Raw genomic sequence first — 22,475 nt, 5'->3', positions numbered from 1 at the left:
TTCTCATACTTCTTTCCTTAACAAAGTGTCCCACACTTTCAAATCAAGGAATTTTCATGAAGCCACATGCATGCCTGAGTGGCAAGATGCTATGACTAAAGAGCTTCAAGCTCTAAATGACAAGTAGACATGGAGTATGGTGGATCTTCTAAATGGCAAGAAGGTCGTGGGAAGTAGGTGGATATATAAGACCAAATTCAACTCCAATGGAAGCATTGAAAGACACAAGGCACAATTAGTAGCTCAAGGCTTTACTCAAACCTATGGCGTTGACTATAAGGAGACCTTTGTTCCTGTTGCCAAAATGAACACAGTGAGGGTATTGTTGTCTGTTGCAATCAATAATGCATGGCCCTTATTCCAAATGGATGTGAAGAATGCATTTCTTCATGGGGATCGTAAATAAGAAGCGTACATGAAGTTGCCTCCTGGTCATCCAAGAGAAAATGAACCCAACAAGGTCTGCAGACTTCACAAAGCCATATATGGTCTCAAACAGTCCCCTCGAGCTTGGTATTCGAAGCTTAGTTTAATCCTTGAAGTTGCAGGGTTCAAAAGGAGTCATGCTGACTCTTCTTTGTTTGTTCGAAGTAGTATTGCTGGCAAATTGGTTGTGCTTATATATGTTGACGACCTAATTATTACAGGTGACAATATAAGTGAAATCAAGATGCTTAAGCAATCACTTCTCCAAAAATTTTCCATTAAAGACTTGGGGCTTTTGAAATACTTTCTTGGAATTGAGGTGGCTACCTCTTCAAAGGGATTGTTCTTGAATAAAAGAAAATATGTTCTCGATCTTCTAGATGAAGCTAACATGATGGAATGTAAACCAGTTCAGACACCCCTAGCTAGCAAACTTCAGTGGCATGAAAAAGGTGAACCTCTCTCGGACCCTAGTGTTTATTAGCAAATGGTTGGGAAACTTATTTATCTCACCATTACTAGGTCTGATATTTCATATTTAGTTAGCCTAGCCAGTCAGTTCATGCACTCTCCTACTCTAGTTCACTGGGAAATCGTCAAGAGAATACTTCGATATCTCAAGGGCTCAGTAGGAAGATGGATAATTATGAAGAACAATGGATCAAATCACATCTTGGCCTACACTGCTGACTGGGCTAGAAATGCCCTTGATCGAAAATCCACAATAGGTTTTTGTACATTTGTTGGAGGGAACCTTCTCACTTGGAAGAGCAAGAAACAAACTGTTATTGCTCGATCTAGTGCCGAAGCTGAGTATAAGGCTATGACAGCAACAACCTGTGAACTTATATGGTTGAAAGGTCTTCTTTCCAAGCTCGGATTCACAAGCATGGCACCTATGTCCTTGTATTGTGATAACCAAGCTGTCATGCACATTGCCTCCAATCCAGTATTCCATGAAAGGACCAAACATATTGAAGTTGACTGCCATTATATTCGTGCTCAAGTTCAATCCAAGGTGATAGACACCGTGTTCACACCAGCCACGATCAACTTGCTGATTTATTCACAAAAGCACTAGACTTTACTCAGTTTCAGCGTTTGTTGTGCAAGCTTGCATCAATCATCCCCTTGATCCAGCTTGAGGGGGTGTAGTGAAACCGGTTTGTATGGATGGGTTGTATGTATGAGTTGTCATCCTCACTTTAGCTAAGTCATAGGCTAAAGTCACTTTCCATAGCTTGTCATTCACCTTACATCAACCTTTCCATAGCTTGTCATTCACCTTACATCAACCTCACTTTCCATAGCTTGTCATTCACCTTACATCAACCTTTCCATAGCTTGTCATTCACCTTACATTAACCTTTCTTAGTTGCTTGTAAAAGTTTCTTTACTTGTAATTTGGTTTTTTCTTTTCCACTTGTTAGGGCAGATTTTAAGGATTGTGTTTGTGTAGTTATCCTACAATCTATTGTAGCTTTCTTTTGGCTCTCTCTAAGAGTTGCCTTCACTCTCTTGTAACATTCATAATGAAATATACAACAAATATTGAAACCAAAACTCAACAGGAGCTCAGTCCGAAGTTGAAATGGTTGCTGTTGCTCCATTTTAGGAGTACTCGAAGGATTTGGCACAAAGTCGGAGAAGGAAGTCGCATAAAAAACAATGATGCTTCCTGAAAAAAAAAAAACAACAACAAACCCACGTCGTCGTCTTGGAGTTAAGAAAAATAGGGGTTACTGACCAAGTTTCTTTTAAAATTTGTCTAAATTAGGAAGTAGAGGAAATCGTCTCCAGCAAGCGAATAAAAAGGTGAAAAGGTGAAGTTTGTCGTGACATCTTTAAAAGACCACATCCCTCTAACATAAATCAAGCGGTTTCTTCTCAAAACAATATGAAAGCAACAACAAGAAGAAAAAGAACGAAATAGGTATGGAGACCACCAGGTTTTAAAGTCAATAAGGGATCTACACATCACGTGGAAATTTGCTCATGTGAAGAACAAAAGAAGGCAACCGCTTCCCAACTAATTATGGTCTTTGTAAATTTTGCATTCAATCAAAGCATGAAGACAAAATGACAAGAGTACAAAACAAAATTTGCCTCTTGTGGAATACCACTCACGTGGACATTATGAGCATGGCCCCATTGATTGAATATGGTGCATGAAATAAGTAAATGTGGAGACAAAATGATAGAAGTTGCAAGTCAAAAGTAAAGGAAAGAGTTCAGAAGTGAAGGAACAGAAAAGTGCCATAAGTCTTTTTTTTTCACAATAATAAAAAAAGGGAGGCCGACTTTCATTCGTACAAAATCCTATTTCAAATAGGATGGAATTGCTATGAAACCGTGTGGAAAAGTCAAGCAAAGATGAAGTCCTAATTTATTAAGGATTAAAATTTAAGGGAAGCTTTTCAGTAAGCTAATGGAAGCTAAGCCCGTGGGCCCACCATTTCAAACACCGCGGACACAAGCCATCTCAAAGTATAAAACTTGACGGACGCATCACCTTAAATTAGTGGATTTGCACTATGTCAAAATGGATCAAGTTCTTGTTAAATTCTTGAAGTAGTCAAATGGCACGAAGCCACATTAATTATCAACTGGCACAAAGTCGTATCAAATTCCAAATTCAAATGGCATAAGGCCGCGCTCCAAATTTCAAGTGGCACAAAGCCAACATTCAAGTGGTACGAAGCCGCATCAAACGGCATGAAGCTGCAACAAGACTCAAATGGCATGAAGCTGTGTCAAGTATCAGAAGGCATGAAGCCGTAATAAGACTTAAATGGCACAAAGCTACATTTTGCTCCTCACTAGCATGAGCTAAAACTGCACAAGGCATTAAAAACTTCAATGGCTTAAAGTCCTCGCCTGCAAGAGCCTAAACTGTACAAGGCATTAAACGCTCCAATGGTGCAAAGTCCTCACCTGCATGAGCTAAAACTGCACAAGGCATCAAATCCAAACAACTATCAAGCGTACAAGGAACTACGAGTGACTTGATCCCTCAACGAGGGTACGTAGGCAATCTAGGGCTCTACCTAGATGCAGTCACAAAATCATATAAACACCCAAATCCTCAAGTTACGATTTATTCATATTAGAATCAAAGGGTATTCCTTTCCCTAAAGAAAGGTTGTAATTAATAGGCGCGTAGCCTAGAATGGGTCGAACTCAAACTAATAAAACCCTCTTCGAAAAAATGAACGAGGGTGAAATTGTATCGAGGGAATTATTTGTTTACATATTATGTACAATTTTTGCTCAACACCCAGTATGGGAGAAAAGCCCATAGTCTAAGGAGATACGTGAGAAGTTTGCATTAAGTCAAACCATACATCTTTCAGACGTAAGTAGAAAAGCTTACATGGGTATGAGTAGCTCAGAATGGGTACCTTGTTAAAACCTAGTTAGGTAGCAAAAACCCCAGTGAGAAAAATGCTCATAATCGTGAAAAAGAATACATTAAGATCAAGTAAGTATACTTCTAGATACTCCCCTTGAGTTTGATAGAACTTCCTAATGAGAACTACAAGCATTGCAAAAGAGATAGTTATGTGTACCAATTTCTCAGACAGGCTTCTGGAAGGTAGACTTCGACAGTGACGTCGTAAAGAGGTCGGCAAGGTTCTGCAGGAGCAGATTGCTTCAATCTCCTAATGCTTTGCTGATGTGATGTAAACGCAATATACTTAGCGTTGACTTCGTTGATTTATCATGTCTTGGTCTAGTCAATACATACGGCATAGTCTTCATAGATCGTCGTTGGTACTCAACAATAGATGAAAACAAGAGGTACTTCGAATATACTCAACAAGAGTTCTCAACCATGTCTCACGGTGGTGTAGTGATGTGTGGTGAGCCTTTGGAACGATTTGAAGATTTCGCAACTAAGCTCTATATTATGGACTCAAAGATATTGTGGTATCTCTAACAGTAAAGATATAACCATTTGGGACATGCCTTATGCGTGTTTGATAAGTAATATGTGTCAACATAACAAACAAGGGAAGCATCATTATGAGGATCAGGAAGGTTGGATCCACTCAGAATGCATAAGGATAAGCACAAATCCATAGTACCTTTAGGGTAGCGAAAAAAATGTTTTTAATGTCAATTCAGTGGCTGCATGTAGGTGCTGTTGAAATGTCCCACATCGATCGTATCAATGAGAAAAGAAGAGTTTAAATATCGTAACCCCACTCAAACTAACATCGAGGCCTTTTATGATATAATCCCACACCTGACAGATTATGCAAGTGGTAATTATCAAGTTAGGGAAAATATTGATGTTGTTGGAAGTGGGCCGTATAACCTGTCTCTCTGATAATTCAACATGGTATCAGAGCCAGGGAGCGGACCCGTACTGTACTGTACAGCCACGTGATGGGTGGGCCCTCTTGGCCCAGCGTGATGATGGTGGGTCCCTTGGTCCCCCGTGTAGGGTGAGTCCTTTTGGCTCCACGTGGTTATCGATGTGTGGATCTCCCACGTATGACCCACTAATTGGGTTCCACATGAGGGGCGTGTTGAAATGTCCCACATCAACCGTATCAATGAGAAAAGAAGAGTTTAAATATCCTAAGCCCGCTCCAACTAACACCGAGGCCTTTGTGATAAAACCCCACACCTCACGGATTGTGCAGGTGGTAATTACCAAGTTAGGGACAATATCGATGTTGTTGGAAGTGGGCCATATGGCCCGTCTCTCTGATAATTCAACAAGTGCATTGTTGTATCTTTACCAATAGATCAACAGTGAAGGAGATGTCATGTCTAATATTAATGCAATGAGCTAAGTACCAACAAAGTGCAAAGTTGAACTCAGATATGGAACTTTGAGTTCCACAACCTCTTCAAATGTCTCATTTGCATCTAACGTATGGAAGATCATAGGTATGCTTAAAGGTAACACAGTCTAACTAGTGGACCAAAGTACTATCAGAACAATGCTTGAACTTTAGGTCAAGACATAAATGGGTTTCCCAAGTTGTTCTCCACTTTTATTAGACTTCTAGTGCCGTGAAAGATGTCACTTGCTCTAGCCAAAATGTACTCTCTACTATCCTTTCAATAATATTTTTAGACAAGTAGGTATTCTGTGATGCAAAAATATTGAGAGTATCGACGATAATTAAGTATTGAACTTACTATCCACAAAACTTGAGCCCGCAATTGAACCTGCGATCTACACCAAGTAGCTATATTCACTCCAAATCTATAAAAATGGATCAATGTAACCTTGCAAATGGATGTTTGTTGATGCATCAGCGACAATAAAAGAAATTTAATGTGAATTTTATACAATATTCTTAGGAAAAAAAAAAACAACAAAATTGAGGAACTTTGTATTAGATTACATGTTTCCTTACATAATTTATACAAATAGTTGACAGAGAACTACCAAATCTACATCAAATTAACCGAAAAGTAGTGTATGTCCATATGGCCACCATGCAAGTTCCTTCATTCGAAAATAACAACACTAAGAACAAAAGAAGCAACGGAAGGGAGCTGCAAAATTTTGCCATTGCTTCTATATCTCCCAGGCTTCGAAGTTCATTTCTCTCTCGATTTCTTGGTTAGCGCAAATATCACCCCGGCCACAGCCACAACCATAGCCGAGATTATAATGCTTTTCTTGAGCATCTGCGCTGCATCTTTCTTCTCCTTCTTCTGCTGCTTCCTCTCTTCAGCCTCCACTTTGTCCTTGAAAATAAAAAGTGCAACGTTATTCACAAGACTACACTGGTACATAGATGAGAGGCACAAAAGAAAAACAAGGTTTCCGAAGTTTTTTATGAGATTTCATTGCTAGAAGTGTTTGTGTTATCTTGAAATATGTTATTAACAGGTCCTGAGGTTCACTAACAAATGACTTGACATGTAAGAGTCAATGGTTATCTAATACGGTATTAGAGCTTTGGTTATAGATGATCGTGGGTTTCAACCTTCAACCCCATCGCTTACTAATCACTTTTCGATAAAACGATTTTCACATTCCTACTTTGTAAACTTGCACTCCTCTCCCTATTTTCATGTTTTTTTTTTTTAACCAAAAAAAAAAAAAAAAAAAAAAAAAAACTAAGCTAAATACATTCAATAACTACATCTAACCAAATACAATCAGAGGACTTCCGATGCCCAAAATTGGCTACATCATCGACAGCAAAGTGTAACTTTGTATTCAATTATATAAATAGCATCATATTAAGGTGAGGAATGCAAGCCTACAAAACATGATTGCGGAAACCATTATGTGCTCAATATGATTGTATATGCACAAATAGAGCTGATTACAAACTTTTAATTAAAATAAAACTAAGAAGACAAAAAAAATCAAATATAAACCATGTTTGTGCACCCTCTATTATGTCATAGTATTCTCGAGTTCTATTTTTGATTAAAAGTATGGGGCTATACGAGTATTTGGGAAAACAAAATATTCAAACGTTAAGGAAAAAATATCACCTTAATTTCCTTGGAGGTAGTTACTAGAGATGATCCACTGTCTTCCTCAAAGTTCTTGTTTTTGCCTGGATTCAATTCTGCATCTACACTAGCTGCTGGAAATGTCGAATCCGCCATTTTCTGTCCAAAAGAAAAGGAGTTTGTTCTTCCTTTCAAGTTACTGATTTCTTTCTTTGTGTCTATGGCCGTAGAAAGGGGAGGAGAGAAAAGGTGAGGCAGCGACACGTGTCAGCTCCTTGTTTATTGAAGACCACGCTTGAGTTCTTTAGGTTGATCTGTAACGGTTTGTCATGTTTTTCTGGGTCTTTTAGGTTAACCAGCCTACTTTCTTGTTTTGTCCTAAATTGTCCGACAAAACCTCCGTGACTCGTTCTAGGCCTATCCGTATTTAGAGGGTGAAAGGACTAAGATTCTTGGTTAGAGAGTACGTACATCACCTGTCCGTCCAAGACACACACAAGTAGATTCGGGCATTCGGATTCTCACAGCTTGAATGGAAAGAGAGTAGATTCTAGAATTTCCACTGATAATATACATATGTCACCTGGCCCTCCAAGACACCGGGAATCACCAGGGGCATGAACGAAATCTGACTATTGAATGTATTGCGGACTCCACATACGTTAATAGCATCACTAATCATAAATATTACACCCACACGCGCATTGATGCATGAATTTCTCATTAATACAAAAATAGATTGCGTTACAGAAAATTAAATATACAATGAGCTTGATACATTACATAGCCTAGTGCAGGAACATCAACTCTCACAACGTACAGCAATCATGAAGAATAACTTTTGCAGTTCTACGCAAACATGTCTGACTAATCGTGTAAATTATCAAGAGCACGCATCTTCTTGACCTGAACTCTCCTTTCCTATGCTCGCTCAGTTCCGGCCTCCAAAACCTTGTGGACCGGGCCTGGATGCCGAGCCAACAAACTGCCTCCTTGAATCAGACCGCCGTTCTGCCTTGCAGCGCCAGGATGAGCCTGACAAAGGAAGAATCCCAAGCCGTAAAAAATATGGAGGGCAGATACATGTTATACAGTTCAATAACATGGCGTATAAATTCCAGAGAGCGCACAGAAGTGTAGGATTTATCTTATGGGATAAATAAATATCAAAGGATATTCCACCCACATGAGGATATTAACCTCCTAATTATCTATGTGATAATTAGATGAAAAATCAAGAGATATTCATATTAGAATATACTTGAGATTTTTCATGTGCTTTTCAGTCTTTGTACACTCTTCCCAACCACTATATAAGGAGGCTTTGCGGAAGAGAGAAAATACAAGAAACACAAGTTTTTCCCCAGTTCAAATATTCTAGTTAGGTCTTTAGAGCTATCACCATCAACTTTAGGTCTTGGGAGGTGAAAACCAAGGGGCAACTTGACATACCATAGCCAACCCGACGACCAACGAGGTTCTAGATGTGCACGGAAGGTCAGAGCAGTTGTTCGTGTTTGTAGGAGTGTGTTGAGATTCAAGTTTCCGCATAAAAGGTACACACATCCTTTTGAATATATACATATATATATATATATATATATATATATATATATATATATGAATATGCCATGAATGCTTGTCTTTAAAAATTTTCGTTTTTGCCATGCTTATTTTTTCTAGGTTCTAATGCTTGGGTTATGTTCTTTATATTCATATGAGACTATATTTAAAAATTGGTAAAGAAAAACCAAGTGGTTAGAGAGATAATTGAAACCCTAGTTTCGTAATAGCATAAAAACGAATTTTTTCAAGGTTTTTGCAAACCTTTTTTTGTGCAGTTAGAGTTGTTTTTGGAATTTGCCAAAACACGAGTAAAACAGATGCTTTTTCACTAAGTTATGGCCTCTATAATCAAGCCTCATGAGAGTGAAAAATCTAGAAATTTCGGTTTTTTTTTTTTTTTTTTGAAGAAGAAGAAGATGAGGAACAGTGGTTCATCTCTGCCACTCTCAGCCTAAGCAAGTACGATTACAACGCTAGGCTTTCATGGATGTTAGCTACATTGTTGGATTCATCTCGGAGAGTTCTATCCAACGGAGGTCAAAAGAACCGCATCAGACTGCCAGAAGGTGGCGCGTGTGTGTCATGTGCCATCCATGGTGAATGGGTTCGTGCAATATTAAATTAATTATTAAAAAAATTTAATTAAATAATTTTGCAGTGCCGCTTTGGGTGGTGCGTGGGTTGTGTTTTTGGGACACGATTGGCGAGTGAATCATTTTGGTTCACTAACCTATGTAAGTGTATATTTAGGTTTAGTATTAGGGACGTTTTTAATTTACTAAAATTAAGGAAACGTTCTTAATTAACCTTTAAAAAATATCCAACACATGCCAAGATTTTAGGAAAATCAAAAGGAGATAATGTCGATCAAATTTGCTCATGTTGATTGAGCATTTTAAATTAGAAAGGAATATTCTTTAGGAGAATATTTAAAAAAATTACCTAATTAATTAAAAATAAAGAAATTAGACTAGGGTTCACTAATGGCACCTTTTATTTGGTGTGGTGTCTAGGAAAAATCTTTAAGGAGACACTTTGGATGTCAAAGAGGTTCGGTTTTTAAAAGCTTCGCACTGCCAACCCTCCCAGATTTGACCTGGCAGCACTTACGGAGGCCTACATATCGAGCCCATTGTCTATAAACCCTAATCGTTGTGCACTCAATTGCATGTTGCATGAAAACTGGATAGGCTTAAAACATAATAATGTTTAAATGAGATATATTTTGAAAATAATTAGAAAATATGATCTTGACTCTTAGAATTGAATGGTAATTACAAGCGACTTAGCGGATTTTTCAATTTCAACCTAGGAGAAACAATGAAATATTTTCTAATGAGTTTTTTGAAATAAATAAATGTAAGATGTGTAATTACTAATGTCAAAATTATTTCACCCTTGTAGAAAGAAATGACTTCCAAAAATGTTGTTGCTGATCTTGAGAGAGATGGAACCACTGCGGCTCAACATACGGCTAGAGTAAGGTCTTATGAATCTTGGTTCAAGAAAGATAGAAATGCACGCTTTACTATGTTAAGCAGCATGCATGATGATCTTATTGGTGAGTATTAAGGGTACTCGACCACCAAGGAGATATGGGACCAGCTGAAATTTGCTTTGGGTGGAACCTCAACTACTAGGTAAGAAGTCTAGTGTTGAAGTTTGAGGTTTACAGGGTGGATCCTAAGCACTATGTATCTGAACATCTTAGGAAAATATCTAGCATGATACAAGATTTGAAAGCTACTGGGAGTATTTTCACCAATGAACAGCAAGTCCAAGCTGTGATTAAGTCCCTCTCAGACTTGTGGGATGCCCTTAAATAGATCATGATGCACAATGATCAGATTAAGAACTTTCATGACATCTAACGTCATGTTAAACTAGAAGGTGAGCGCCAAGTGGCGACCTAGAGTACTGCCCTTTTGACTCAAAGTGGGTCCAAAAAGGGTAACCATTTCAAAGGAAAGGGTACAACCAAGTCTAAGAAAAATGATGCAAAGCTTGCTTCTAATTCTAATAAGATCAAGGCCCACAGAGGTAAACGTGCCAAGAAAGACGAATCCAAGTCAACGTGCTTTAACTGTAAAAAGAAAGGACACTTTGCTCATAATTGCACTGAGCCGAATAGAAAGGTAATCCCTAACCCTAAATCTGTCATTGTTTGTGTATGTTTGCATATACATGTTGCTCACATGTCCGAAAATTGGATTGTAGACACAGAAGCAACCAAACATGTGACACAAGATAAAAAGGGGTTCGAAAATTATCAACCCTTTCCATCAAAGTCACACTGGTGTACGTGGGTGAAGGAAGTTGTACAAAAGCTTTGGGAGTTGGTTCGTATCGACTTCAACTAAGCATTGGGTGTCAACTACGTTTGCATGATGTCTTACACGCCCCTAGAATGCAATTTAATTTACTTTCAGTTACTGCACTTTTATATGAAGGATATTGTTTTTACTTAAGCCCGTCTAGACTTATGATCTATTTGGATCAAGTTGAAATTGGATATGGTTTAATAAAGAACAATTTTGTTTGCTTGGATTTGATTGATTCTTGTTCTTCTACTTCTTTAATAACTATTATTAAACATTTTAATTATGAAACTTGGCATGCTAGACTAAGGCATACATGGCAAAATAGAATGACAAGGTTAGTTAGAGAAGGCTTGTTGGGGTCACTCATTAATGTTAATCTGCCTATATGTGAGCCTTGTTTAGCTGGCAAAACAGTTAGAAAGCCTTTTGGAAAGGTTGTTCGAGCTACTCAACCGTTAGAGTTAATCCACTCTGACATCTGTGGACAAATAAGTGTGAAGGCCCGTCATGGCGCCTTTTATTTTATGACTTTGATTGACGATTACACGCGATACGGTTATGTGTACGTGATCGCTCATCGCTATGAAGCTTTAGATTGTTTCAAATGCTTCGTAAATGAGGTTAAGAATAACAAAGGGAAGACTATAAAAGCTCTTCACACTGATCGTGGATGCAAGTATTTGTCTTACAAATTCAAGGTTTTTTGTGAAAGTAAGGGGATACACAGACAATTTTATGTTCCTTACACACCACAACAAAATACTGTTGCTGAAAGGAGAAACATAACTTTATTAGACATGGTCAGGTTTATAATGGTGCAGGCAAATCTCCCCATATCTTTCTAGGCTGATGCATTATTGACTGCGAAGTATATACTTAACCGTGTGCTTTCAAAGATGGTTCCCTCAACCCCATACGAACTTTGGAATGATGTAAAACCCAATCTAGGTAATTTGCGTCCTTGGGGTTATGCTAGATTTGTTCATAATCAATCACATAAATTTGGAAAGTTAGGTCCTGGAGCAAATAAACATATCTTTATAAGACATTGTGAAAACTCAAAAGGTTATTCGATGTATGGTGAACATCCAGATGGAGGGAAAACCGAAATTGATTCACGTGATGTGGAATTCATAGAGAATGACTTCCCAAAATTTGGCGATATTGTCAAAAACCTTGATCTCCATGAGTTGGAGAAAGATGAAGAACTCGTAACATCTTCATGCGAAGGAGGGGAATAATTTCCAATCCGATGGTTGCTAAGTATGATGTTGGAAGACTTGATTCGAGTGGGAGTACACAACCCAATGGGAGTAATGTATCCATAAACACTCAAGAGGATACGCTAAATGATGGAAGCGTACCCTTTGAAATTCAAGGTCACACAGTTCGAAGAAGCAAGAGAGGCCACATTCCCAAACGTCATTTTGAGGTTGATTGGGAGGCCTACATTTGCATACCTTCAGAGGAAGGTCATCTTCCTCTTACAAAGAAGCGTTGTCTTCAACAACCAATGAAAAGTGGATATCTGCAATGGGGGAAGAGATAAGCTCCATGGAAAAAAAATATTGTTTGGGAGTTAGTTGACCTTCCACCTAGGCATAAAACCATTGGAAACAAGTGGGTTTTAAAAATCAAACGCAAGGCGGATGATTTAATTGACAAATATAAGGCACACCTTGTGGCAAAAGGATACACTTAGCAATTAGGTATAGACTATGAAGAGAAATTATCCCCTGTGGTGAGGTTTGTCTCTATTCGCCTCATTTTAGCTATTATTGCTCAACTAGATTTGGAACTTTACCAAATGGATGTTAAGACAACATTTCTCAATGGAGAACTAGACGAGGAGATATGGATCAACCTCTAGGCTTTGATGCCAAGGGACAAGAGCTCAAAGTTTGCCGCCTAAAACGTTCCATATATGGCATCAAGCAAACGTCTAAACAGTGGAACATTAGATTCCATAATTCAATCACTTCATTTGGTTTTGAGATGATTGAGGAATACCAATATGTGCATTTTAAGAAATATGGGAAAAGTATTCTCATACATTTTCGGTATGTTGACGACATCTTAATAGTGAGAAATGACAAAACCTCCATAGAAACCATGAAAGCATGGTTGTCATCCCATTTTGAGATGACAGATATGGGTGAAGCACATTATGGTAGTGTCAATTAGGGCTGGGTTCGGTTTTTTGCCAAAACCGAAACCAAATCGAAATTTCGGTTCGGTTCATTTTTTTTTTGGTTTTTTTTTTGGTTCGGTTTAGGTTTTTTTTTTTCAAAAAATGAAAAAAAATTGAAATCTTAAATTTTAACATCTCCAACACAATCATAACATAAATATTCCTACTAGATTCCAAGAGAATGAAAATAAAATTTCAACTAGAATTATAACATAAAGGTTTTTTTTAATATTTTAGGTTTAAAGTTTAACTGTAAATAGATTTATTTTTAGAAAAGTAAAATTTTCTACCATTTTCTTCACACCTCAACTCTTAACTATGAATAATATAAAGAGCTGGTATAGGTTGGGGGACATGAGCTAAATTATTTTATCACGATAGTACGTACAATAAGAGCATTGTCATACTATAACCCACTTTGAACCAACGAGGATCATATATCGATTATACTCTCTTTGTATGTATTATCGTTCATTTAGTAATGTAATTTACTATTTAGTCGGCAGAAGTAATATCAAAAGGGAAAACACTTGATCAAAACCAATACCTGATCACTGCATATAACAATAACCAATGAAGTACTGAATAAGCATACAAATACTTGAAGCAAGAAGCCAGATTAAACAAGAATAAGGAACTAACAATACCGTGTCAGGAGTTAGCACCATTTTGGTATGACTATTATAGGTCCTGCTTTTTTATACGACTTCTTCCTTGTAGTTATAGGAAAAGTAGTAGATGCATTCGGAATTTTTGATTTTGGGCAAGACATTGGGCTTACAATTGGGTTTAAAAAATAATACCCAAAGAAAATAATTAAATAAATAAAAATAAAAAATATTAATTTAATTAATTCGGTTTGGTTCGGTTTCTAGACCACTAAAACCGAACTGAACCAAAAGAATTCAGTTTGGTTCGGTTTTTTCAATTCGGTTCGAATTTTTCGTTTAGTTCGGTTTTTTTGGTTTCGGTTTGGTTTGGTTTTCAGTTTTTTGAACCCACCCTTAACGTCAATTTACAAATGAACGAACATTTTTATATAACTATTGATGCTTGTAAGCCAGATAATGAGAATTGATCAATTTGAAATTTTACTACAACAATTTGTTATCTATCCATTTAGTATTTATTTTCTTAAATAAAATTGTGGGAAGACATTATATGGAAAATAATACAAGGATATATTTAGAAATGAACAAATTAGTGTTTAACTTTAAAATTGAAATATGCTTACATGTCATTTAATATTCAATAATGGCGTGGACAAAGTCAAAGCACCTAGCCTTGATCAAAAAAGAAAAAAATTGAGGGATGAGAACCTAATTTATCATATGACTCATGTAGGTGCAGTGTTCTACAAAAGTGGTTACTTATTGGAGCAACCTTGACCCTTTTTTTTTAGTTGAAGTACTATACTCTTTGATAATGAAGGAATATGTACAAATATTAAGGATAGAGTGCTAACAATGGGTCTCAATAAAAACCTTGTCAGAGATTTCAACCCGATTGAAGAGAAAAATAGCATGTCAAAAATTACATCAATGAGGTTCTTCAAACCATGTTACATTGTTATCTAGAGTCTACCAAGAGTTAATCATACAAAATAGAAGCAATAACCGGAAAGGAAAGGAAAAAAAATTGGAACGAACTACCAAAATATATAGATTAATTGATTCCCCACGCTCACCAAGATTGTAGTAGTTATCCATCACCATCATCTTTCCTGTATTGTTATGAGAGCCGTATCATTAAAAGTCACATTTCGCCTTCAACTCTGCATAGAACAAATCTTTTAGCGCAACTGAGAGATCGTTCAAGCTTTTACGAAATGAACACCCAAAAGCCTAATAATGAATGTTATTAGCTAAATCATAAGAAAGGGGAAATTTAGGAACAAACAAAGACAATTCTTGTCATTAATTGACTCTTCAACTCATATATGGAAAATTGGTGAATTGGGTCTTGTTTTTTAAAGATGTCAATCAAGTTTTCTGTAGAAAGAAGCTTTGGTAAATTTGAAATTTACTACGATGTTACCTAATCCTTGGATCTAGAAGATTGATGGTAAAGTTTATCTCATTCGTGTTTTTCTTTGGTGTTGCTGTGTTGTTTATAGACAGGCGTTCTTTTGTGAAAAAGGAACGGTTTCGAAAATGAACCATTTCAATATTCAGCAGCAGAGCGCCTCTTGGACTGTGATGACACCAGAGGATCAGCCTTGATGTCTGACACCAAGAAGCATATGGTTTGCTTCAAGCCCAGGTCATGAGCCGGGATTTCCTCTGACAAGTGACAACCCGATTAGGCCCTTGAGATGGCAGATGACATACTTTTACTCCAATGTTGTCCCTTCCACCTTATGTTGTTTATTGTGATTTATACTGTTTATTTACAGGTGATAACTTGCATCTTCTCTTCTTTGCATTTGGCAGTCATCAACTTGAGCTATGGGACTCAAAAGATGGGGCAAGGTAACATTGTTATTTCTTTTCCTTATAAGTAATTTGGTTTGTATAGATACCAACATGACAGCGAATCATAATATCATAACATCGAGTGCAAAACAATAACATCACCGTGGTTGCAGTCATTCGGGGAAAAAATAATATACATGAAACATTGTTTGTTCAACAGATATCTACACAATTTATTATATAAGGGAAAAACAGAATGCGTAAGATCAAATAACTTGCAGCTGGAATGAGGTTGAGCAGAGCTGTTTAAGAGTAGAGAGCTATAATTGTACATATTTAACAAATATGTATCTTTGTTAGTCAAGGCTTTCGCCTTTTGGGTTTAGTTCTATCTTCTCTCTCCCCCCCTTATATGAGAAAAATAAATAGACTGAGAAATTTCATTAAACCCTGATTTTGGAAGTGTTGATGGTGCGGCTGTAGTGGAGGGGAATGAGAATACTAAATTTTAGAGATTTCCCCTGTGTTATGCTTCCTAACCTTGGTTTTATATTATCTTATTCAGGCAAATGAGAAAACTGAATCTACCGTGATTTTCTTCGATCAGGTGAAGGTAAGCATGTGTTTTATCTCTGGTATTTATTTGATCTCAGTGTTGTACTCAATTTTAATTACTTTAACTGTTGAACTTGAGTTAACACCATTCTTATGTTTTCAGGAACTTTGTGGGTTTGATTTTGGGTTCAGCTGATGATGATTCAAGTGATTTGAGATTATTAAACTCTTGGAAACAAAGGGTTCAAAGACTTTTCAAGGTTTGGGTCCAACATTTGTACAAAATTGTGTAAAAGATAAGTTATGCAAAGAGAACTTTTATTTGTACCCGGTTTTTATTCTTTCTAATCCCAACCTTAATATTTTGTTCAAGGCTCTAAAAGACGCTAGGCTCTAGTCGGGCGGCCAGTCGGGGGTCTAGCACCTAGGTGGCTAGGCAGGGCTTAGGCAGGCACCTAGGTAGATTTAAATAAATCTATTATATTTCGTGTAAATAAGTGTCTGTTTATACTTAAAATATATAAATTTTATCATAAACTACAAAATAGAATGACAAATACATTATGAAATATTGGAACGTAATGAAAACATGGGGAACAAGCATATAATGTGTATTCATTTAAGTATTCAACAAGTCTCTTACAATTTATTGAGGAAAATAAAATGCAAGATGAAAGTTATCTACTTTTTGTCTAAGTGAGTCACAACCTAGACGGGTTTGGATGGGCTAGGCTAGTGCCTAGGTGGTCTAGGTGAGTGTCTCATCAAGTCTAGGCGCCCTTTCTTAATTTTCTAACGTCTAGGCATTAATCAGGGCGGTGACCAGGCGCTAGACAGGGTCTAAGCAATGCTAGGCAGGGATTTTTAGAACAGTGATTTTGTTACCTAAACTCTCTATTTTTCCCTCATAAATTATAAACATAAATAAGCTGGAAAAACAAAAACTTATCAAACCCATTTCCTGACTTTTCTCTCTGCTTCTGGCGGCTCCTCCCTGTCTTTGTTGGGTATGTCTCCCTCCCGACTATTTTTTTTCTAATATTCTCGATGTCTTCCCCCACCTCTCCCACACCCACCAATTCTCTGCGGTGGCTACTCCACCAAACGTCCGGTGAATCCATTTTTCTTCTCTTGCGCGTGATAGGGCCTTGCTGTTAAGAGGCAAAACTAAGTGGCATTGTTGACTCCGTAAGTGACTTGTTGTAGAAGTCCAAAATGAAGTCAAATGGATGTTGTATTGGGTCGGGTTGTTGAAGGGGATGGCATATTTTGCAGTCCCACCTAGCTTCTATATGCAGGAGAAGAAAGAGGGAGGTCTGGAGTGGCGGTTGAGCGATGGTGCAACATGTGGGTACTATCTCGGTTGAATGGGTGTAGAAAGATATTTAATTTTCATTTTCTCATTTTATTTTGCATAAGGGGTAAAATAGGAATTACAGAGAAAGTTTTTTGTAGCTGGATGTAGAAAGAGTTTGGTTGGGTCTAAATAAAAGTACCCTTATGCATATTTGTAGGTCATTTCCTTTCTTGATTTTTATAGTTTTTAAATTTTGTTTAAATAGTCTACATAATGGGCACAATAATAATAAATATGCTAACATGGATGGGAAAGTAATCTGGCAACTTTGTTAGAACGGAGGCACAAAACACGCTTTATTTGTGCTGACATCATGAGCACAAAACTTAGTATTTTGCCCTTTAAACAAAGGGAATGCCCATATTGGGCACACGTAAGATTTTGGTTACTGCATTGTTGCTATTGTTCTAAAGGCACATATGTTTGTGTCCTTAGGCCTTATAGGGCACAATAAGTTTTTGTGCGCAGTGCCCATATTTTTTGTAGTATAACCTTCGAGCTTGCTTAGAGTGTGACTTATCACACTGAATATTGAATAATAATTCTCCTTGGAATCAAATTTCATGAACTGAACGGGAAGTTAACCACAAAGTGGTAAAATGGGAGGGGAGTTACTAACTAGTATATATGTACCTCTTGATCAATAAAAAAGATTCAACGAGAGTTTTCCTCACAACTAACCAACCCAGAAAGGAGATTCCATTGACCTATAGTAGTATTAAGTTTCCTTTTTCATTTGCAATTTAAGGCAACATATAGACAATTTCTCTAACTTGTTTTTCTCGAAAATAAAGGCATGCAGTAACAATCCCCTAAATAGAAATGACACCTCCACAGCAATGTGGTAGTTTATAAATGTCTATCTTGCAAGATACAACTATCCAACCCAAGTTCTTGCACTCAGAACTTGGATCCTTTACAAATTGAATTGTGTCCTTCAAAAGTTTTTTGCCATCCTTCTTAAAATTAGACTGGTGCTACACCCACTCTCATTTCCAATCTCTCCACCTACCATATTATTCCCGCCCTTATAAAAAGTTAAAAGCTAGCTATCTATATGGGAATATTTTGATAAATGTCCTTTTCTATATCCTCAAAAAGACTTTTCTTACTTGCCTTTCTCACTCGGATGCCATGTGAACTTTATTTATACCTAAATTTATGTATTAATTGTTTACAATTAAAATTTCTTGCTTTTCTTTTCACTTATGACCTTTTTTAAATTTCAGATGTCAATTAAAAATTTAGTATTAGGAAATGCAAGGGACACAACTTTTTTTTACCAAGTTTGTGTATCATTTAATGTAGCAAGTGATGTGTATATATCACGTTAATTAATGAATTTATCTCATTGAATGTTGATTGTGTGCATCACTTGCCACATATGATGATACACTAATGTTATGTGGTCTCCCTAACCCTGTTAATATCATTCATCGAATTTGATTAGGGTAATCTCCTTATTTCTATAATTAATATTATTTTTATACATGGCTAATTTGTTATGGACTCTTTTTATTTTATTTTATTTTATTTTTCTTCTTGTTTGCCACTCTCTCGTTCCCTTCTTCCATTTAATTTTTTTTCCTTGAAAAATGTTTTTGACGTCTATTTTTGCCGTTGTTCTTGTTCAAAGGTTGGTTTAGGGTTAGGCCTTTCATTTTTTTTCCTCTTGCAGCGTATGGCACCCATCTAGCATCTACTGTGAGTCTATGAGCAATATATTAGAATTGTATAATTTTCAGTACACATCTCGGCTTAAAAGCTTAGACTGGCATAAGAGTATAAAATTAATGATATAAACACTAAGAAAAAAGGGTCCTTAAAAATACTAATAAAAATCGCACTGCATACTGATTCACCCATATTCCATGATTTTAGTGTGTGTTTTCTACTTTGCCACATTGGACCACCATTGTACGTGAACAAACAAAATTATGATTATAATGTCACATGGTATTGAAAGTCTTGAATTTATAGCTGTATGATTTTTTAGTATTGAATGTTTTCTAAAATTTTTATTTAATGCAGAAGGCTTAAGCTTTAATGAATTAGACAAAAGTTCAACACAAAAGGCCTAAAAAAACTAACCCCACATTTGAAAATTAAGGTTAGCTTTCATAAAGCAAAGAAAATGAGCTAAAACTGATTCCCAATTAAATAAAATAAAAAATAACAAAGCATCTGTTAGACTGTTATAGCAATGGTTAAATAAAAATAAATAAATAAATAAAGGATCTAAAACTTGCGACGCCCGACTCACTCACTTCCTCACTCTCCTCTCTCTCTCATCTTTGCTTTGCTTTGTGCTCTCTGTTTTCTCTGTTCTAGCAGGCGTGGCCTCTGGTTTTTATTACTCTCTCTCTCTCTCTCTCTCTCTCTCTCTCTCAAAATGACAGACTCTACCGCTGCATTAATCTCATCAAACCTGAACAAGGAACTGAGGCTCGTTTCCACGAGGCCAAGAACCAGGTCTTAATCGCATTACCCTCCGTTGTGACCAATCTATACTTTCACCTAACTCGTCTCATATCAATAATGTTTGCCGGTCACCTTGATGAGCTCAAGCTTGCCGGAGCCACACTGGCTAACGTGTGGGCAACCACTACTGGTTTTGTTGTTATGGTAAGTTAACTGTCTTGTTGACATTTAACCTTGCCTTTATGTTCTTAAAAATATTCTAGTAGCTATAAAATTTGGAAGTATATGCATTTGAGAATTTATGTGCTTTCCCTTGAAACATTTTTCTTGTCTAATTTTTTCTTGGTTTAGGTTGGCTTAAGTGGAGCTCTAGAAACCTTGTGCGGCTAGGGGTTTGGAGCAAGGGACTATAGGATGTTAGGAATACATTTGCAAGCCTCTTGCATAGTTTCTCTCCCTTTCACCATCTTCATAGCTATACTTTGGTTCTATACAGAGCCAATACTTATTTCTTGTTGGAAAAAGCTTTGAAAAACTGTTATATATTTTATTATAAACTATTAAATAATACACAATAAAATTTCTACAAATGCAAGAAGAACAAGGAATAAAAGAACCTCAAGAGATCGAGGCTAGAATTTGATTCTATAGCCTTAAGACAAGATTGCCCCTCAATGGTGCCTCAAGGTTTGCATTGGCAAATGTCTCCCACAATACAACGATCTTTCTCTTTGCGGAAGTAGCACTACAATCCACAAAGAACAGGGAACCAAAAGTGTTTAAAACTCTCTCTTTCTTGAACACTAAACCACTCTAATTTCTATATGATTTTTGGATGCAAAAGTATATCTAAAATGCTTGACTTGGTGGTCTATTTATAGGCTTTGACCCCCATTTTCAAAGGTTGTGTCTAGTTCCAAAAGGCAAAGGATGCAATCGTTGTTCAACAGTCATCTCCCAACCTTGTGAAAAAGTTGGGGGAAACTGTTTCGATTTCCAAGTGATTCGAACAAAATGAGGCGTCTAATAGTTGGTATCAGTGCCCACATGTATCAGTGCCTTTTTAACCAATGCGTCTTTCGAAATGACAGTTATATTCTTGTTTGAATTCAAACAAGAACCAGTCAAACCCATTATTCTATTTTAACAAAATAAGACTAAAAAGAACTATTGTAGACGGCTAATAAATAAGACTAAAAAGAACCACTTTCATAACAAAATAAGACTAAAAAGAACTATTGTAGACTGCTAATAAATAGCCAGATCAAGACTAACCCATTATTCTATTTTAATTTCCATTCACTTGAATATTTAATATTTGAATATTAATAATACTAATATTTAAATTATTAAATTTCTAACAATCCTCAAATGAATGAAAATTAATAAAATTTAATGCAAATGAAGATGCAAATACTTAGAGAGTTTAATTGGACAAATACCGTATGGGGAGAGGTAGCTTTTGGCTTTGAACCTTCCTTAGTGAAATATTATCAGATTTACTGGCTAATCAATGAATGCGATGTCTTGAACTGCTCAACCGTTGATGTAAACCAAGACAATAATATTCACATGGTATTCCTCCAAACACATATGATTCTACAGTTGTGTTCATTTTGGCCCTAAACAATTCCCGGTAATCCTAAGTGCTTTAGAGAATTCAGCCTTATAATTCTCATAGAAACGGCCACTTTTCACACTCATGTAGGTGATATCCCATGAAGAGTATCCTGCACAATACCCCACTTGTTATTTCCAAGTATAGGAATCATTAAAAGCAAAGCTTATCCTAAACACGTTGCATATAGCACTATTTCATTATAGGACATGGGTAGGAGATTATCTCCGCAGTGCTCCCACTGAATCATCCACAATTCGGTTGTCCCTTTGAACCTAGATCTTGGGATCTCCAGTCAGCTAGGTTGGGTTGCCATTATGGCGATTCTTAAGACATAGGCTTTAAACCCACTCCCCTCAATGATTTATAAACTTGCTCTCTTGTCAAACCTTTAGTAAACGGATCTGCTATATTTTCTTTTGACCTTATGTAATCAATGGTAATTATACCACTTGAGAGAAGTTTCCTAACGGTATTATGTCTACGACGTATGTGTGGAGACTTACCATTATACATATGATTTTGTGCCCTTCCAATCGTTGATTGGCTATCACAATGTATACATATGGCTGGCACCGGCTTCGGCCAATTGGGAATATCCTCTAAGAAATTACGAAGCCATTCAGCTTCTTCCCCTGCTTTGTCTAAAGCAATGAACTCAGATTCCATAGTGGATCTAGTTATACACGTTTGTTTAGAGGATTTCCATGAAATGGCTCCGCCCCCCCCCCCCCCAAAGTAAAAACATATCCATTCGTGGACCTCGAGTCTTGTGTAATAGATATCCAGTTAGCATCACAATAGCCTTCAAGTACTGCTGGATATCTTGTGAAGTGCAATCCATAATTCTGAGGAAATTTCAAATAACCAAGAACCTTTGCCATTACCTTCCAATGATCCTTTCCAGGATTACTCGTATATCTACTCAATCTGTTAACTGAATATGCAATGTCCGGATGTGTACAATTTGTAATGTACATTAGACTACCAATTATTCGTGCATATTCACTTTGAGATATACATTGACCAATATTCTTTGATAAATGCAAATTGACATCATATGGTGTTTTTGCAGGACTACTTACATAATTACTAAATTTTGTAAGTATTTTCTCAATATAATGTGATTGAGATAAAATTAGTCATTCAGACGTTCTAGAAATCTTGA

The 22,475-nt window shown here is 36.7% G+C and overlaps 1 protein-coding gene and 2 long non-coding RNA genes across 5 annotated transcripts; 1 reads left to right on the top strand and 2 right to left on the bottom strand.

The window, feature by feature from the left end:
• Positions 1-5,768: 5,768 nt before the first annotated feature.
• LOC126593877 (uncharacterized) lies at positions 5,769-7,164 on the bottom strand. The gene is made up of 2 exons (XM_050260043.1): positions 6,904-7,164; positions 5,769-6,141 (listed from the first exon to the last, which is right to left on the bottom strand). Exons 1-2 carry the CDS (start codon positions 7,018-7,020, stop codon positions 5,992-5,994), a joined length of 267 nt encoding a protein of 88 aa, XP_050116000.1. The 5' UTR covers positions 7,021-7,164; the 3' UTR covers positions 5,769-5,991.
• Positions 7,165-7,384: 220 nt separating this feature from the next.
• LOC126592690 (uncharacterized) lies at positions 7,385-16,276 on the top strand. Of its 3 annotated transcripts, none has more exons than XR_007612756.1 (5): positions 7,385-8,420; positions 15,063-15,284; positions 15,375-15,413; positions 15,922-15,969; positions 16,075-16,276. It is a non-coding gene; the product is annotated as an uncharacterized LOC126592690 (long non-coding RNA). The 3 variants fall into 3 exon arrangements; XR_007612755.1 differs by having other exon boundaries at positions 15,059-15,284; XR_007612757.1 differs by lacking the exon at positions 7,385-8,420 and adding an exon at positions 14,701-14,951 and having other exon boundaries at positions 15,059-15,284.
• On the bottom strand, positions 14,396-20,514 carry LOC126592692 (uncharacterized). Its single transcript, XR_007612758.1, has 2 exons — positions 20,307-20,514; positions 14,396-14,716 (listed from the first exon to the last, which is right to left on the bottom strand). It is a non-coding gene; the product is annotated as an uncharacterized LOC126592692 (long non-coding RNA).
• Between the last annotated feature and the right edge of the window lie 1,961 nt (positions 20,515-22,475).

This window comes from Malus sylvestris, chromosome 12 (assembly GCF_916048215.2).
Source record: "Malus sylvestris chromosome 12, drMalSylv7.2, whole genome shotgun sequence".
NCBI classification, from domain to species: domain Eukaryota; kingdom Viridiplantae; phylum Streptophyta; class Magnoliopsida; order Rosales; family Rosaceae; genus Malus; species Malus sylvestris.
This window is presented reverse-complemented; position numbering and strand designations above follow the sequence as displayed.

Coding starts and splice junctions, on each gene's coding strand:
- LOC126593877 (XM_050260043.1), bottom strand. CDS start 7,020: ATGGCGGATTCGACATTTCCAGCAGCTAGTGTAGATGCAGAATTGAAT. Junction 6,142..6,903: donor CTACCTCCAAGGAAATTAAG/GTGATATTTTTT, acceptor TTTATTTTCAAG/GACAAAGTGGAGGCTGAAGA.